Below are 18046 nucleotides of genomic sequence, written 5' to 3'. Positions count from 1 at the left end.
CACTGCATTTGAAATGCTACATATCTATTTCTTGTCACAAACTAACCAGTACACTAACCCCAATCATAGACCATCTGTTATTTCAGGATGAGAAATTCTTGCCTGAAGTTTAGACTGATTAGAAGTCTAGTAAAATTACTTAAAGCAAGTTCAATTGGACACTCATTGTCTGTGAAAGCAGTCATATTGATTATTTACAGGTTTTGTCAGGATAACTTAATCATTGCCAACAGTTATCACTGAATTGCAATATTAGATTTGAGACAGTAAGATTTTTATCCAGTGCATAGCTCAATCTAAATCCAATAAAGTACTGCTCTCTGTCCTCTGTCTGCGTTGGTTTGGCTGATTTTAGCTTCATTGGAGGTAAGCGAAACAGTGATTGAGAAGGAAAAGGATACAGCCAGAATTCCTGCTTTGATCAGTGAAAAACAACCACTGAACATGTGCAGGATTAAATTGGACTGTGATGTTACTTGAATTGTATAACACTATTTTAATTTTAAATTCAGTACAATCGCAGTACTGCATATATAGTCCCTTTTAATGTATTAAAACATAGGCATTTCAAAACAGAATTATCTAACAAAATTTCAGTTTTTAAAAAAAAATTCACTCATGGGACATGGATGTCACTGGCTGTCCAGCATTATTTGCCCGTTCCTAGTTGCCCTTAAGAAAGTAAGAGTGAACTGCCTTCTTGAACAGTTGCAGTACATGTTCTATATGGAGATTCAAAATGCCCTTTGGGAGAGAATTCTAAGATTTTGACCCAGTGGCAGTAAGCAAACAATGATATATTGCCACATGGCATTTGTCAGCCCAGACTTGGATATTGTCCAGATCTTGTTGCATTTGAACGCGGACTGCTTCAGTATCTGAGGAGTTGTGAATGATGCTCAGCATTGTGCAATCATCAGTGAGCATCCCCATTTCTGACAGAAGGAGTGTCATTGGTGAAGCAGCTAAAGATGATTGGGCTGAGGGCACGATCATGGGAAACTCTTGCAGAGGTGTCTTGGTGCTGTGATGACTGACCTCCCAACAACCACAGCCATCTTCCTATGTGCCTGATATTAGATTAGATTAGATTACTTACAGTGTAGAAACAGGCCCTTCGGCCCAACAAGTCCACACCAACCCTCCGAAGAGCACCCCACCCAGACCCATTCCCCATTTACCCCTTCACCTTACACTACAGGCAATTTAGCCTAGCCAATTCACCTAATCTGCACATATTTGGACTGTTGGAGGAAACCCATGCAGACACGGGGAGAATGTGCAAACCCCACACAGATAATTGCCTGAGGCGGGAATTGAACCTGAGTCGCTGGTGCTGTGAGGCAGCAGTGCTAACCACTGTGCCACCTTGCCGCCCAATCAGCAGAGAGTTAGCCCATTGATTCTAGTTTTGCGAGGGCACCTTGATCCCAAAGGCTGACCCTTTCACCTCACCGAAATTCAGCTCTTTTGTCCATATTTCAACCAAGGCTGTAACGAGTAAACAGGCAGGAGGCTGGAAGAACACAGCAAGCCAGGCAGCATCAGGAGGTGGAGAAGTTGATGTTTCGGGTGTAACCCATCTTCAGGACTAGGGTTGGGTGTAGGGGGAGCTGCAGATAAAGGGGGTGGTGAAGTGGGGATAGGTGAAGACAGGCAGCGGGTACGACCTGTTTGGTCCATGGGAGGAATGAATCTGGTAGATGGCTGGGAGGAATGGAAGGAGACAAGGGATGGGAAGGGAGGTTATTTGTAATTTGAAAACTCTGTTGAGTCTTCCGGGCTGTAGGCTGAAGATGAGATAGTGTTCCTCCAATTTGCGGTTTGGTTCGTTGTGGCAATAGAGGAGGCCAAGGATGCTGATGTCGGAAAGGGAGTGGGAAGGTGACTGGGAGGTTCAGTTGGCCCCTCCGGGCCTGGCTGAGATGCTCAGCGAACTGTTCCCTTAGTTTACGTTTGGTCTCCCCGATGTAATGAAGTCAGGAGCTGAGTGGCCTTGTCAGTGAGTAGGTTATTTTAGAGCAGATGCTGCTTGATAGCACCCTTGATGATACTGTCACTTTACTGATGATTGTGAATCATCTGATGGGATGGTAATTAGCTGCTTTAGATTTGTCCTGCTTTTTATGTACAGGACATAGCTGGGCAATTTGTCACATCATTGGGAAGATGTCATTGTTGTAACTGTACTGGAACAACTTGGCAAGGGGAGCGGCAAGTTGTGCAGATGTCTTCAGTGCTATTACTGAAATGTTTTCAGAGTCCATAGCCTTTGCACAATCCGATACATCTTAACTGCTGCTTGATATCATGTGGAGTGAATTGAATTGGCTGAAGACTGGCATCAGTGATGCTGGAGACTACTGTAGGAGGCAGAGATGGATCGTTGACTTGGCGTTTCTGGGTGAAGATTGCTGCAAATGCTTCAGCTGTATATTTTGCACTGATGTGTTGGGCTCCTCCATCATTGAGGGTGGAAGGATTTGCGAAAGCACTTCTCCCAGTGAGTTGTTTAATTGTCTACCACCATTCATGACTGGATGTGGCAGGACTGTAAAGTTTGGATCTCATCCATTGGTTGTGGGATTACTTAGCTCTGCCATTACTTAGCTCCGCCTGTCACTGGTTGCTTATACTATTTGGTAAACAAGTAGTCCTGTTTGGTAACTTCACCAGGTTGACACGTCATTTGTAGGTATACTGGTGCTGCTCCTGACATACTTTCCTGCATTCTCCATTGAGCCAGGATTGATTGTATGGCTAGATGGTAATGATTGAGTGGGGGATATGCCAGGCCATAAAGTTGCAGGTTGTGTTGGAGTACAATTCTGCTGCTGTTGATGGCCCATACCACTTCATGGATGCCCAGTCTTGCATTACTAGATCTATTTGAAGTTTGTCCCACTAGCATGGTGGTAATCCCACACAACATGATGCAGAATATTCCCAATGTGAAAGTGGGACTTCACCTCTACAAGGATTGGATGGTGGTCACTCTTAATGATACTATTATGTACAGATGCATCTGCAGTCAGCAGATTGGTAAGGGTGAGGTCAAGTATTTTTCTTCCTTTTCATGGTTCCTTCTTCACCTGACACAGTCCTAGTCTAGCAGCTGTGTCCTTTAGGACCCAACAAGCTCAATTAGTAGTGCTATAGGGAGAGGCTGAACAGGCTGGGACTGTTTTCCCTGGAGCGTCGGAGGCTGAGGGGTGACCTTATAGAGGTTTTAAAAAATTGAGTGGCATGGATAGGATAAATAGGCAAAGTCGTTTCCCTGTGGTGGGCGAGACCAGAACTAGAGGGCAAAGGTTTAGGGTGAGACCGGAAAGATATAAAAGGGACCTACAGGGCAATGTTTTCACGCAGAGGGTGGTACGTGTATGGAATGAGCTGCCAGAGGATGTGGTGGAGGCTGATACAATTGCAACATTTAAGAGGCATTTGGATGGATATGAGAGTAGGAAGGGTTTGGAGGGATATGAGCCGGGTGCTGCCAGGTGAGACTAGATTGGCCTGGGATATCTGGTCAGCATGGACAGGTTGGACTGAAGGATCTGTTTCTATGCTGTACATCTCTATGACTACTGCTGAGCTACTTTTGATGATGGACATTGAAATTCCCCAATCAAAGTACATTTTGCATCCTTGCCACCCTCAGTGCTTCCTCCAAGTGGTGTTCAACATGAAGGAGTAAAGATTTACAAGGATGTTGCCAGGGTTAGAGGATTTGAGCTACAGGGAGAGGTTGAATAGGCTGGGTCTGTTTTCCCTGGAGTGCCTGAGGCTGAGCAGTGACCTGAAAGAGGTTTATAAAATCATGAGGGTCATGGATAGGATAATTAGACAGTCTTTTCCCTGGCGTGGGGGAATCCAAAACTAGAGGGCATAGGTTTAGGGTGAGAGGGGAAACATATAAAAGAGACTTAAGGGGCAACTTTTTCGCGCAGAGAGTGGTACCTGTATGGAATGAGCTGCCAGAGGAAGTGGTGGAGGATGGTACAATTGCAACATTTAAAAGGCATCTAGATAGGTGTATGAATAGGAAGGGTTTGGAGGGATATAGGCCAGGTGCTGGCAGTTGGGACTGGATTGGGTTGGGATATTTGGTCAGCATGGATGAGTTGGACTGAAGGGTCTGTTTCCATGCTGTACATCTCTAAGACTCTGATTCATCGGCCAGATGGAGCCATAATACTGCAGTAATCACCAGGTGGTTTCCTTGTCCATGTTTAATCTGTGGTGATGAGACTTCATGAGGTCCAGAATCAATGTTGAGGACTCTCAGGGCAACTCCCTCTCAACTGTGTATTGCTGTGTTACTCCTGCTGTGTTACTACAGCTGCTGAGTCTGTCCTGCCATTGGGACTGAACACGTCCATGGATAGTGACAGTGGTGTCTAGGACATTGTCTGTAAGCTATGACTGTGTCAGGATATTGTTTAACTTGTCTGTGAGACAGCTCTGAAAATGTGTTGCTGGAAAAGCACAGCAGGTCAGGCAGCATCCAAGGAGCAGGAGAATCGACGTTTCGGGCATGATTCTCCTGCTCCTTGGATGCTGCCTGACCTGCTGCGCTTTTCCAGCAACACATTTTCAGCTTTCACCTCCAGCATCTGCAGTCCTCACTTTCTCCTGTGAGACAGCTCTCCTATTTTTGGCACTAGCCCCCAGATGTTTGTAAGGAGGACTTTGCAGGGTTGACAAGACTTTTTTTTGCTGTTGTCATTTCCAGTATTGGTCAAATAGTCCATCAGGTTTCATTTCTTTGAGACCTTGTAGTAATTGATACAACTGAGTGGCTTGCCAGGCCATTTCAGAGAACAGTTTAGTATCAACACGTTGCTGTGGCTCTGGAATCACATGTAGGCCATAAGGATGTAAGGATGACAGATTTCTTTCTCTGAAGGGCATTAGAAAGCCAGATGGGTTTTTCCCGACAATCAGCAATGGTTTCATGGTCATCAGTTTCTTAATTCCAGAACTTTTTATTGAATTCAAATTGCACCATTTGCTACAGTGGGATTCAACTGAATTAGTAGTCAAGCAATAATATCACCAGACCATTATCTCCCAAATGTCACCACGGTTAGCTGACTTTAGGATGGGGGTTAAAGACTTGTGTTTTAAGAAATACCTTAAGAGCAGAAAATGACTGGAATTAGGAGGGAATGGGAGAGCTTTGTGGTCCAGGCAGCTGAAAGCGCATCTGCCATTGAAGTGGTAAGAAGCCAGGATTGGAGGAATACTTGGGGTTTGAGGATTGCAGAAGGTTAGAGAAAATGAAGGGCAAAGTCACAAAAACTAAATAGAATCTGAATGTTGAGATCAAGGTCAACAGGAGGCCAATGGAGCTGATTTTGGTGAGATGTTGGAGTGCATGAGATTTTCAGTTGGTGTAGAACCTCTGGAACTGGAGGGAAAACATTGTTCGTTGTGTGAAATAAAAGTTGAGGTTCAGTCTTTCTCATAAGAATCATATTTCATTTGGCTGAAGTATGCTGTTATCATTGTCATGACATATCCCTAGCCTGCTACGGTCTTGTCTTCCTGCCGCAGGCAGGTGGTGAATACAAGAAACACTGGAGGCTGAAGGTTTTGTAATTTGGAATGAATCTCCCTGGAAATGTGAAGTTACATAATGTCTGTTTAAACATTATTTGTTAGGTTTTACTCGTCTTAAAAATAGCTTCCTAATGTTTTGAAAATGCAGTACTCTAAATTGTACACAAGCTATTTAGCAAAATTTAGCTCCTGTTTATCCAGAGGGGTTACTGATATAAATTTCAAACACAAAGCATTTCATATTTTCAGGAGCAGTAGTAGTAAATGCCCTTTTGTGACACTTCTTTTGAGTTTTTTTTTCAAGCAAAGCAGTGTAAGGGATGAAATGAAACACACCACAACTTCTGTACATGGGAAGTCTGACTAAAGTACCTGTGCAGTGAAGACCAATCTGTTGAACAATCCTTGAAAAAAGGACTTGCATTATTTTGTTACAGATCCTGTTTTCAGTAGTCAATGCCACGTGCATTGTAGTACCTATACAATGAGTAATGTTGATGTGCAGCAACTACCATACAGTAAATATGGCAGCCAGTACATGTAGTGATTTGACCATCTGAAATGTATACTGCACTATATTATTGACAATTCCTAGTGTAACAGCAAATCTATTTGATACAAAGAACAGAAAAAAATTCAGTATCTAATTTATTACGAGCAATTTATTTAATTTTGTATGAAAAATAAAACAAATTGTAAACATTCAGACTTTGATATTAAAGTGCACCCAAGTTTAGATGCATTGTAAAGGTGTTGATGTGTCCCTTGTTTAAGTAACAGGTTTTTTTTTTAGAAACTTCATTGTTTTTTGTAATTCAAGAATGCTGTTGTATGCACTCCTCATAAGTGACACCTAAAGACTAAATTGAAGTTTGTGCATGAGACTTGGGGGTTTGTTGTTTTTCTTGTTCGAGTTACTTGTCAGCTACACCAGATAGAAAATGTATGCAATAATGTACTTAAGTATTGTTTTTGGCAAGCCTATTAATCAATGGAAATGTGACTGAAAAGGTGGGAGTTGTACTCTGCAGCAAGCCACTGAAGAAATGTGTGGAGTTTTAAAGAATAGAATGATCCTAGTGCAATGACACTGATTTATTTTCAATACAAAGATTACTATTTGACCTTGTTCTGTCGGATTCATGTGTAACTTAAAGGTAATTTTAACTTAATGCATAATTGTTGTCTTCAGATTTAATTTTAACTTAATGCATAATTACCTTCAAGTTTAATTTTAATGTCCTTTCAATTTTTTTTCTTTCTGCCTATCATCACACTTATTGTTTGTTGCACAAGATGGAAGGCGTGATATAATGTTATAGAAGAATAAGCTACTTTTGACTGGTGTATGAATTTTCTGTTCTTTGTCTTCATATGTTGCTATGTTGAGACAGGGCCAAGAATTCTGCTTTTGAAGGTAAATGTTGGAGGATTGGTTCAAGACCAGGGTTAGTTCTTTAGTGAAGCCAAGTAATGAAATGGAAATATTGGGTGAGATTAAAAGTGAATAGAAATAGAATAAGGTGGCAGCACCACGAAGCAATTAAATTGGGTGGACCTTTCAATTCAGGTTAATGCTGGAACAATTTTTGGCCTGGATTGAGGTATCCCTTTGTAGAGGTGAAGTGAAAATCTGGAGTAAAACCAGACAATATTGCAATTACTTGGGTGAGACAACATCTGCTGAGAGGCATACATTATTTCTAATGAAAGGCCTGTGACATAAAACATCGCCCAGATATTCCATTGTCAAACAGTTGTTTTTGTGTTAGATGGGAGCCACACACGGACCCTGCAGCATTCTGGTTGTAGTAGGATCCCAAGAAATTTAATTTTCTGTTAGACTATTATCTATGCCTGTAACACTTCAAAAAATCAGAGAGTTTAGGTGGTTCTATGAAATTAAGCAAAATGTTACTCAGGAAGCGTTAGACTATTAAATTGCTCGTCTAACGCCTGAGTATCTATTCAACAGTCCACATATTGAGCTCACCACCCAATCATGTGTACACATGTGCGCACATACCCACAGGTGCTGACCCAGTAAACCAGGGGATCATCTTCTGCACATCCTTGACATGACCCATTGACTCCAAATCACCCCCATTGCCATACCTGAAGACCCATCCCTGTCCCATCCTGGCACACTGATTTCTCCTATCCTGAGCATTGCATTATACAGCTTTCCATCTTTGCATCCTGTCACCCCACCCAGCTGTCACCCAACTTAACTGGCACCCTGACCCATACTCATCTGGCACTTTTTTTCAGCTGCCGTCCTACTTAGTTGGCACCTAACCATCGAGCAGCCTACCTTTTCCAGCTTACCCTAAGGTCTCACTTACCTCATGCACTGATAGTTTTACAGCAGCTGTCAGTATGTCTGTCAGGAGCTTTGCATTTGACAAGAGGGCAGCTGACTGCTGTGAAAAGGGCGTTGCCTTGTGTTGCCACACAGACAGCTGAACCAAATCAACCTTTCTACCTATATATTCACAAAATAGTAAAATTAAGATCTTCAAAATTGACCACAGTGGTTCCTGGCCAAACATTTATATAATTAATCCCACATTTTGCAAATAATCAATTCCAGACACCATTTTGTATCTTAGCAATTCATTAACAATGTGATAACTTTAGCAGAGCAAAAATTAAGCAACAAAGTAATCTAATTAGTCTGTGCTTTAAACCCAGTACCATTGTTTTCAGCCTCATTCACACAAAGGAAAGACAAACAAGTACATTTAAAGGATAAATGAAAGAAGATAACAAAATTGGCCAGATTACATAAGCGGTTTTCACAATGCATTGTTTCCTGGCATAGATGATTGTTTCTTAGTTTCCTGAAGATATTGATCAAATTCACCGTTTCATATTTAGTTTTCTATTCTCTGACTTTCCGAGAGCTGCTCCTGGGGGATTGAATTGGAGGTGCCGGTGTTGGGCTCGGGTGGTAAGTTAAAAATCACATGACGCCAGGTTATAGTCCAACAGGTTTATTTGGATATAAAAGCTTTCAGAGCACTGCTGCTTCGTCAGGTAACTAGTGGAGTAAAATCCTGGACAGAGAATTTATAGTAAAACGTAGATTCCTGTTCAATATATTGCATCAGCGTATGACACTATGATCTTGTACTTCCAATTAAACCTGTTGGACAAAAACCTCGTGTGATTTTTAACATGGGAGATGAGGCAGAGAGCCCATCAGATCTTTGTGCTGTAGCTGCAACAATCAATTCCTCTTTAACAGAAAACGCAGTCCAAAACTCAGTTTAAATTTTGACCACAACACAATAGACTGACCAACTCCTCCATGAGGTCCCGGTTACCATTCAACAAGTGTTTAAGCATAAGGTCTTTTCTGGATTTGCTGGAACCAATTCCCAGGTACAGACCTGGTTAATAGCCACCTTCTGTCTGTTTAAATATAACGCTCTTCCCTGGTGACTAAATGTCTACAGAAACCTTTGATCAGTGGCCAACCTGCTATTAATTACCAGATCTGGCATCCTAAATATCAGTTTGTTTTGGTCTGTTTTCTTCGTGATGCAAGCTGTTATGCACTGTCCAAAAGCCATCTTTAGAATACAGTTCCTAGTTCACCAACACCAAGCCAAATTCTTTTAAAAAATGAAAGAAAATTATGAAGAAAATATCAGTGGGGGCTTTAACACTTCATTTGACAGTTCTGTGCTATAAAATAACTGTCAGAATAGAAGTACAGCTACATATTTTTAAGGAGCCCTGTGTAGAATCTCCTGTCCAAGATGTGGAACTCCCCTCCTTTTGTGGAGAAGGAGGACTACATTGGCACTCTGTTTGAGATTGCGACCTCCCGGAAAACCCAGCCAAAGGGTTGCTTTGGAGAGCAGCTTGTGGTGACTGTAGAGGGACCACAACTGTCCTTGGCATCTCTGAATCCAAAGAGAGGAAATCAACCAGTATCCCTGTTATTTAACAGGGCTCAACAGATCAATGATATAATGTTGCCTGAATGTTAGGAAGAGTTGTGATAGCCATCAAAAAAGATTGCCACTTGAAGAACACTGGGAGAAATGGGATTGGAATAAAATCAGAAACTGCAGAAAGCTAAAATGGGGGAAGTTGGAATTCAGAATTCTGACTCAATGTGTAAATAGGTGAGTAATGAGGCAAGCATGTAATCCGTGTAAGTAATGCAATACTGTAGCTACCCTTGAGGCTACAGTTGTATCAGTACACGATCGGCAAGCTGTGAAAGTTTAATTATTTATCAGTGTCATTCATGTCAATATTAAGAGTGTGACCAAAGGATGTAATTTGGTTCTGTACACCGGTGTTGTATGGGTTTATGTTATCCATTCCCAATTCACTTTTACAATATATTCTGAAATATAATACTTAACCAATTAACAATAGAATTTAAAAACAAAATAAGCTATTTTCATGAAATGAATCAAGTCGCAAAATTTAAATCACTTTTATTCTGGCTCTGATGACTCTGCAGATAGCCTGATGGCAACCGAGTGATTTTTAAAGGAAATTTTACATGGACTGCACAGAAGACAACATTGCCATTATAAATCTGTTTGTTGATCTATTGTTCCTTTGCAGGAAAGAAACATGGATTCCACCCCCCACCCCCATCCCCCCTTAGATGTAATAATGGTAAATTAATCGTGAATTAATATCATCCATTGACTGCTTCAACTCGCTAGTGTTTCAATGAAAACAGCAACAAAAAGCAATTATTTGTGTGCCATATCTTCATGAGATGCTCCTGTGTCTTGCAGCTTCTATGCAGTTGTGGAGGTCACGTCTGGGGCGTGTGATGTACTCCATGGCAAACTGCCTGCTGATGATGAAGGTACGTGGGTGGCTGTGAGCTGCAGAATTACCGTATGTACCTTATAATCTGAGCACTACTATTGACAGTGCAACCATTTAATGAATTCCTGTCAGTGTAAATTGTAGGAGGTAGAAGAACTGGGGATGTATAGTGACTTGAAACCATACTCTCAGGATGAAGTCAGGATCTGTTTTCATGCATACATATCTTGTTTTGAAATATACATGTTTTAAAATGAGAAAACGCATGGACCCAATATTCAGCACCACAATAGATGATCGATGATGACTGATCCAGAGTCAATTGTGAGAAGTATATTGCCTGATCAAATGCGTAATTGTTTGACCATTATAGTCGTCTTATTTACTGAAAAAATTAAATATTTTGGAGGTCGGGGCCCATGGGAAGGATATGGTAACACTTGCTGTTCAGATCATTTTTAAAGCCTTGGTTGAATTACAATGTCTAGACTCCTTGGATGTATTTCAGTTTTAATTAATGAGCTGCTTTGTTTTTAGCTCTACATAAGATATAAATGTTTATGGGATGCTATCTAATATTTTAAAGATAACCAGAGAAGAATAACAAAACATTTTATTTGTAAAACTAGATAAGCAAACATTGCTGACTAATTAGGTTGAGGGAAATAAAATCAATCTACTTTAGCACAGAAGAGATGGTTTCTCAGAACCCAGCAGTCCCAATATGCAGTTGAAAGGGCAAGTTTTCTAAAGTGCCTCTTTGCCAGATTTCAGGTTTTCATATTAGAAATGCTACGAATGTGTACTGTGTCAGGCCACCCAGCTGTGGTATTCAGCATGAGAAATCAGTGGAGGTTTATATAGGTCAGTTTATTATGGTGCAGAACATCGCCCTCTGCTGTTTATAGAAGCATTACAACTGTCATTGTCGCAATGAATTCATTTGGACTTTGTTTTAATATGTTTCCCAATAGCAGTTACTGCAGAGTGATCTGTGAGAATGATTCATGGTGTCCACCTGTTTTTTTTCCCATGAAACTCCAGCCCCTATTTGGAAGTCAGAACAGTTAGAGATCAAGACCAGATCTGTTCACTGAGTTTCATCCTGCATAATACGAGGCATAGGAGAATATTTACTCCATACATTTTTGGGAGCTTCTGTATTGTCTGACTTTAGTAAAGTGAATTGGGAGAAACTTAGTAATCACAAAGGAACACTTTTGATATCATGACATGAACACAAATGAACAGGACAATGGCAGCTGACTGGCTGCATCAGAAAAAACTTTGTGCCTGAATTTTAATGTTATAAATTTGTTTGGAGGCTAAAAAGCAGCAGTTTAAGTCTTGATTAACAGGCGTAAGCACCTGATGGGCTAACTTCTGAAACTTTGTAGGTGAATAATGGTAATGGAAATACTATTGATTGTGTATATGTTCTTTCTGTAGTTTTGTCCATAGATTGAGGTCATAATGGCCACCGCTGAAGCGGACTGACATATCTGGAAAGGTTTTAATACAATATGAAGCTTTGTTATTCATTTATCTTGATTCAGCTTATTACGCAAGTAATGTGATAATATTCAATTGGAAGGTCAGAGTTTATATAAGCTTGTGGTGTCAACTAATCTTGGTCAGGATAGGACATTGACAGAGTTATCACAATTGTCTCTGCACTTGTAATTCCTGAGTGTTTGAATAACTTAGTGAAACTTGTGGAGATTTGTATGCAAAGAATGGCTACTTAGATTACTGGTCTTGTGACTCTGGAATTGTGCATTATCAAGATGTTGAAACTTTTAGATGCAGACAGTTAATGTGATTATTGGCAGAAAAGAAATGATTGCATAAGGTCTTTGAGACACATTATACCGCCCCTATGCTAGTTCGTCTGAGATTAACTTAATCCCTAAAGAACTATCAGGATGAATAGTTCTGAGAAAACTGGAGTCAGAGTTGAGATGAAAAGTCTCTGTTTTGAGGTGACACCAATAGGATAGGCTGGGTGTGTTTTCTTTGGAATAGAGGAGGCTAAGGAGGGATCTGATTGACATATACAAAATTGAGAGGCATTGTCAAGTAATCCTTTTCCCACAACAGACATGTCTAAGACCAGACGTGAGGACCAAATGGTTTAGAGGAGATCTGAGAAAAACATGTTCACCCAGAGGGTGGTAGATTTATGGAATGTGCTGCCTGAGAGGATGGTGAGGCGGACACCCTTGCAACATTTTAAGAAGCAGCTGGATGCATACTTAAAATGACGGGGCATAGTAAGCTATGTACCAAGTGCAGGTAAATGGAATTAGTGTAGTTTTGGTGTGTGCTGGTTGGTATCGACATGGAGGGCTGAAGGGTCAGTTTCTGCACTCTTTGATTCTGAGAATCAGAGAAAACTCTGGTTCAAATCATAGCTAGCACACAGGAAGATGATTGTAGCTGTTGACACCAATAGCCTGGTTCAGTTCCAGCACTGGCTGAAGTTACCATGAAGGGCTCTCTTTCTAGGCCTCTCCCCTTGCTTGAGGTGACTCTTGGGTTAAGCCAACATTAGCCATTGCACACTAATGTGGTCCAGGTGCCGGCTTTATCATTACAAGAATAAGATTCAGAAATATTTCATTGGCTATGAAGAACTTTGTGGCATTGTGGCATGGGAAAATGCAAAGTAAATATAATTAATGCTGTTTATGGCTGTAATTTATGCATATCTATAAGCAGTTTATTCAGCTACATAAGTATGTGGTCATGTTGGGTGGTAGGATTGGTTTCAGGCAACATAACCAAATTAGGAATATTTCATGGAGGCATCTTAAAGGTGATAGTGGTTGGGTACATCATTGCATAACAATACACTGTGCATGAAACTTTGATCACAAAATATCCATAATATAGATTATGGCGCTATGAATTATAATGTGATTGAATTTAAGATTATTTTACCACAAGTGTGTATTCACCAGAGCAGCGCATATAATTTCAGGAATGTAAGTTTCAGAGATATAACGAATTGTGATATTCTACTGAGCAAGCTACTTTTTGAGGCAAAAATTGAAATATTTTGTTCGCAAATTTTAATTTGGACATGTAATCCCAAAGTATCTGGATTAAGCAATTAAATTGTAAATAAAAAGGAAAAGAAAAGTGGGAGTGGGAGTGTAATCTTTAAGTAGAATACAGTACATAGGTTAAATGTAATGTTGGGTCTGAAGACAGCCCTTGTGAACAAAGCAAAGGACCATAGAATTTGCAGCACAGAAGGAAGAAATTTGAGCCAAAGTGCTCCTACTAACCTTCATCAGAAGCTGTATACTCTGATCTCAATCTATCATCCATGTTTTTCTTCATATCTTTGATTTCCATACACTTCAAGCAATACCCTTATTAAAGGATGTTATAGTGTATGCTCCTAACCATTTGTTTCAATTATTCCATGTCTAATAACCTGCGTATGTAGAACTTTTGGCTTCCCACGTCACTTTCTCGTGATGAAATATTGAGTCAAGACCTCCTCTATCCTCTTGGTAGGCAAAGCTATCCTGCACTACATTGAGTAGTTCACATTATTAAAGTTTTAAACAGAAGCCACTATTCAATCTTCCCATTAATTTTGAAACTAGGTATTTAATTTCAGATGGTTTCCACAAGTACCTTTTGTCTTGTGCTGCACTGATTTCCTCTTCAAATATGGTGTTTCTCAGTTCTGTTTCTACCTATCAAATTTCTCATTGTCTTTCCTTTTCTCCCATATTCCTAAAGGTGCTCACTACTTCTAGGCATAATTCTGTGGTCACACTCATGCACCATGCACAAATGGTCCTTTGTCTCATAAATATTGTTCATGCAAGGCTAGTTCAGGCTATTCTTTCAGTAAATTAAAATGAATTCCTTTTCGCCATTTATTGCATTTACGAAGAGATTAAAGTTGATATATTGTATTTATGATGTTAAACTACACAAGTTGTTAACTTTTTTTTCCCCCTTCTATATCAGGATTATGTACTTGCAATTGAAATGTACCACTCAGTCATCCAGTACCAACCTGAACAAGAGCCTCAGCTTCTAAGTGGCATAGGAAGGCTACTTTTGCAGGTATGGTCAATGGAAGAAGTCACAATTGTTTTTATCCTATAGCCTTGTTCATTGAAGCAATAACTTAGGGAATTTTGTAACACACTAATTGATATTCTGTGGCTAATACAGGGAAGTTGAGAACTATACCTTCTGAAAATGTTTTATATTAATGTTCCCGAACAATGTAATGACAGTCAGCTCTAAAATAGTTGAGAAAAGGTTGCTGTAAAACAGCATGTAGGTTAAAACATAAAAGCTAAGTTTAATTGCAATTGTTTGAATTATATAATTCTAGAAGGAAAAAAATCAAATGTGCTCAAAAAATACATGCCAAATATATGACAATTCACTGACAGTGTAAGCAATACCACAAAGGCAGGCATGAATTAATTAATAATCTAACTGCACTTGCTGCCACTGAATAAATTCATGCACCAGCAGACAGCAGCAAATCAATAAATTAATACAGAAGCATGTAAATTTTACAACTCCATCTGTGCACTTGTTAACCTACATTTTGTTTTGAACCCTGCTTTTGGGCAGAACAGAGAAAAGTGAAAGTGAGGTGAATATCAGGCGGTTTATGCAGGCAATAGTAATGCAATTAGGGTGTGAGCTAAAGATGTGATGAGAGCTATTTTTGGATGTCAAATTGGGACCAATAGACTAAATGATTTGAGCAAGGTGACCGAGCAATTTTCAGTAGCATAGAAAGTGGAGTTTAAGGTAAATTTCTGTTCAGTTCTCTATAGGAAAGCTTGGAAGGTAGACAATAATGAAAGATGGCAAAAGAGGCCCATTTTAAAAACAAAAGTCACTGAGATAGAGAATGAAGATCAAGGGAAAAAGTAGATAAACTGGAAAGATGAAAGGAGACCAAAGTAGGCTAGAGCTTAAATTGATGACAGCAACCTTGTTTTGTTATTGTAAAGTTATAGAACTATCTCTCACTCTCACTCTCTCTCTCACTCTCACTCTCACTCTCTCACTCTCTCTCCTGCTAGTGTCATTCATTCTCTGCATATTGGATCTTGGAGTCTGTACATATCTCTATAATAATGTAATTCCCAAACTTTCCTATATATTTTTACCCCATGTCAATTTCCCACATTCTATTCCAAATGAAAAAGAAGCGAACAAATTGCTGGTAATACTCATCAGGTCAGGCAGCATATATAAACAGACACCAAGTTAACATTTCAGATAGAGATGGCCTTTCATTAGAACATTCCAACTGTGTTGATTTCCCTTGATTTTTGACTTTTTAATCCCTCTGGGTTTATTCTTGTCCACCCATTTCTTTTTGAAAATGTAGATGAAACTGTATTTTCTCCAACCTTTAATGTTAGCCTGCTCCCTGTCCCTTATCTTTTTTTTATATAGTGGTATTATACTTAATCTCCTATGCAATTCTTTTCCTATTTCTGTTCTCTTTTGTCTCGTAGCCTGATGTTCCTCTCTGTGCTGATCTTGATGGTAATGTGTTATCCCTTCTCTTTCACTGTTTGGCGTTACTTTTATTCATTTCTCCCTTTCACCCTCCCCATACTGACATCTACAGAGGAACCTCAACTATCTGAATGACACAGGCAGGGAGTATTTTGTTTGGATAATCAAATGCCAGATAACAGTTTAGCCAAGCATGGGAACCTTGTGATCTTGTTTGGATAATCTGAAAATCGGTTTGTCACATACCAGATAATCGAGGTTCCTCTGTATCTCTCACCTCTTCTCAACCAGTGCCATTTTTGGATTAATGTCTATCTGTATCATATTTCCAGGGTCTGGTCACAATAGTGAACAGGCCTAGCAGGAAATTGTAGGTCACTGACAGAAATCTGTATAAATGACTTTGATGCAAGAAGAGAAAGTAAGGTCATTACATTTGCAGAGAAGACAAACATGAGTCAAATTGTTAGTGAAGGAACATGGAGTTTACATAGAGGTTTGGATCGGGTAAGAGAGGACAAAATATTACCAACTGGAGTACAACCTGGGGAAAATGTGAAGTAATGCCGATTGACAGATGAGAAAAGCAGTATATTTAAGTTGTAAATCAATCCTGGTACAAAGGGGTCTGTGTGTTCTGGTGCATGAATCATTAAGGATTAGTATCCAGGTACAACTAATGAAGAAAGAGGCACAAGGATTGTTATTGTTTGTTACAAGGGGAATAGAAAATTAAAGTAAGGATGCGTTGTTACAGTTGTATAGGGTGTTGATGAGACCACATCTAGAGTACTGTTCACCTATTTTTTTTTAGATTATATTAGATTACTTACAGTGTGGAAACAGGCCCTTCAGCCCAACAAGTCCACACTGACCCACCGAAGCACACCCACCCAGACCCATTCCCCTACATTTACCCCTGCACCTAACACTACTGGCAATTTAGCATGGCCAATTCACCTAACCTGCACATTTTTGGACTGTGGAAGGAAACCGGAGCACCAGGAGGAAACCCACGCAGACACAGGGAGAATGTGCAAACTCCACACAGTCAGTCGCCTGAGGTGGTAATTGAACCCGGGTCTCTGGCGCTGTGAGGCAGCAATGCTAACCACTGTGCCACCGTAGAAAGGGTACAATGCCATTAGAAGCAATTCAGCAAAAGTTCACTTAAGATAACACCATCATCCTAGGAATTAGTTATGAGAAATGGTTGGAAAGATTGTGCATGTATCCATTAGTGTTTAGAAGAAAGAAATGTGATCTTGAAATATCTAAGATCCTTGAGTGGATTTGACGAGCAGATGCTGAGAGGATGTACCCCTTTGTAGGAGTGACTGTGTAATTAAGTGAGTCTCATTTACTGCAGAGATGAGAATTCTTTTCTGTTGGGTGATAATTCCCCACTGGAATTTGTCTGGAGAGGGGAGGTGTCATGTAGCACAAATAAATTCAAAGTAAAATCAAACAAATTCAAAGTAATTGTTCTTCAGTTTTTTAACTGCCACTTCCTAAATAGATGTTGTGCCTTCTCAATCCTATGTCTATATAATGTGTCGGTGGACCTGTTTATAAAAAGATTGTCATGTAACATTGAATCTTCCCAATCTTTGATAGATTGACTAGCCAGTATTGTTAGGTTGAAGCTTGGGCGTTCAGACAGTTTATTTAACAGCTAACAAGTAAACGGTAATCTGAGCAACATTCGGTACCATGGCCTAGAAATTCCTTGATTGACATTCTGCATTAGTCTACAGCTTACTCCATTTCAAATTATACAAACTGTGGTGGTGTGTTTTATTTCACTTTGCATTGGTTGGATGGAAAATAGGGTTTTTTCCTGAGTCGCAGGGCTATCTGGAGCATTTCTGATGCTGTTTTGGCTCAGACAATATTTAGGTATTATTAATGACTTCTACATTTGAGCATTAGACATCTTTCAGATGCTAATGTGAGAGTTAATACCTGTACAGGAGTCCCTCCTGCAGTTGTTTGATGTTTGAGCAGTATGTATCCCACTTAGGTTTTCTGATTCATTCTACAACATGGTTTCCCGGAATTTTTTATGGCATGCTTCCAACACAGTGCCATGAATGCTTCGCCGCAACAGTGCACATCTCCCAGAAATTCTTGGATGGTGCAATTCCAC

The 18046-nt window shown here is 40.0% G+C and overlaps 1 protein-coding gene across 2 annotated transcripts in view; it reads left to right on the top strand.

Annotated features, from left to right (window-relative positions):
• trappc12 (trafficking protein particle complex subunit 12) overlaps window positions 1-18046 on the top strand; it is a 70047-nt gene that overhangs the window by 40227 nt on the left and 11774 nt on the right. For both annotated transcript variants that reach the window (XM_087977997.1, XM_087977996.1), the window contains exons 9-10: window positions 10338-10411; window positions 14368-14466. In XM_087977997.1, the coding sequence (XP_087834123.1) occupies window positions 10338-10411; window positions 14368-14466 (173 nt within the window). The remainder of the gene's footprint in view (window positions 1-10337; window positions 10412-14367; window positions 14467-18046) is intronic.

Source organism: Chiloscyllium plagiosum, unplaced genomic scaffold, assembly GCF_037043375.1.
Source record: "Chiloscyllium plagiosum isolate Xiang-an unplaced genomic scaffold, Cpla_swu_hap1 HiC_scaffold_3, whole genome shotgun sequence".
NCBI lineage: Eukaryota > Metazoa > Chordata > Chondrichthyes > Orectolobiformes > Hemiscylliidae > Chiloscyllium > Chiloscyllium plagiosum.
This window is presented reverse-complemented; position numbering and strand designations above follow the sequence as displayed.